Here is a 429-nt window from a genome sequence, read left to right on the forward strand (position 1 = left end):
CCCAGCCACACGCCCTCCTGCGCCCGAGCGGGGAGAGCGCAGAGGAAGGAGGAGCGGAGGGTCGTGAACTCCACGCCAGAGACCTGGCTCCGGTGCCTGCTCGAGGCCGTGGGCTGGAGTGGCCGGGCCGTGGCATGTCAGCCAGTGGCACTCACGGAGGGGCTTGGTGCCTGGGGAGCTGCGGGTGCCCCGAGACACGAGCTTGGAGGCCAGGCTGCCTCGTTCACCCTGAACGGGGCCTGGAGAGCGGACCCTCCTGCTAAGACTCCATGAAGGAAACACGCGGTCCCGGAGCTGCTGCTGTGCCCCGTCCCCACGGAGCTCGGGAGTAAGGGCCTCCCCGAAGAGTGGGTCTCTCACCTGAAGAAGGACGTCTCGGCTTTCCCGTCGCTGCCAGGCGTGAGGGGGAGGGCAGGGTAGTCGGTGGCC

General features: G+C 69.2%; 1 protein-coding gene across 1 annotated transcript in view; it reads right to left on the bottom strand.

Annotated features, from left to right (window-relative positions):
* The window catches only part of ABCA13 (ATP-binding cassette, sub-family A (ABC1), member 13), a 132,498-nt gene that overhangs the window by 44,145 nt on the left and 87,924 nt on the right, over window positions 1-429 (bottom strand). The window contains exon 38 of the mRNA XM_014530520.1: window positions 361-429. Within this exon, the coding sequence (XP_014386006.1) occupies window positions 361-429 (69 nt within the window). The remainder of the gene's footprint in view (window positions 1-360) is intronic.

Source organism: Myotis brandtii, unplaced genomic scaffold, assembly GCF_000412655.1.
Source record: "Myotis brandtii unplaced genomic scaffold, ASM41265v1 scaffold743, whole genome shotgun sequence".
Taxonomy (NCBI): domain Eukaryota; kingdom Metazoa; phylum Chordata; class Mammalia; order Chiroptera; family Vespertilionidae; genus Myotis; species Myotis brandtii.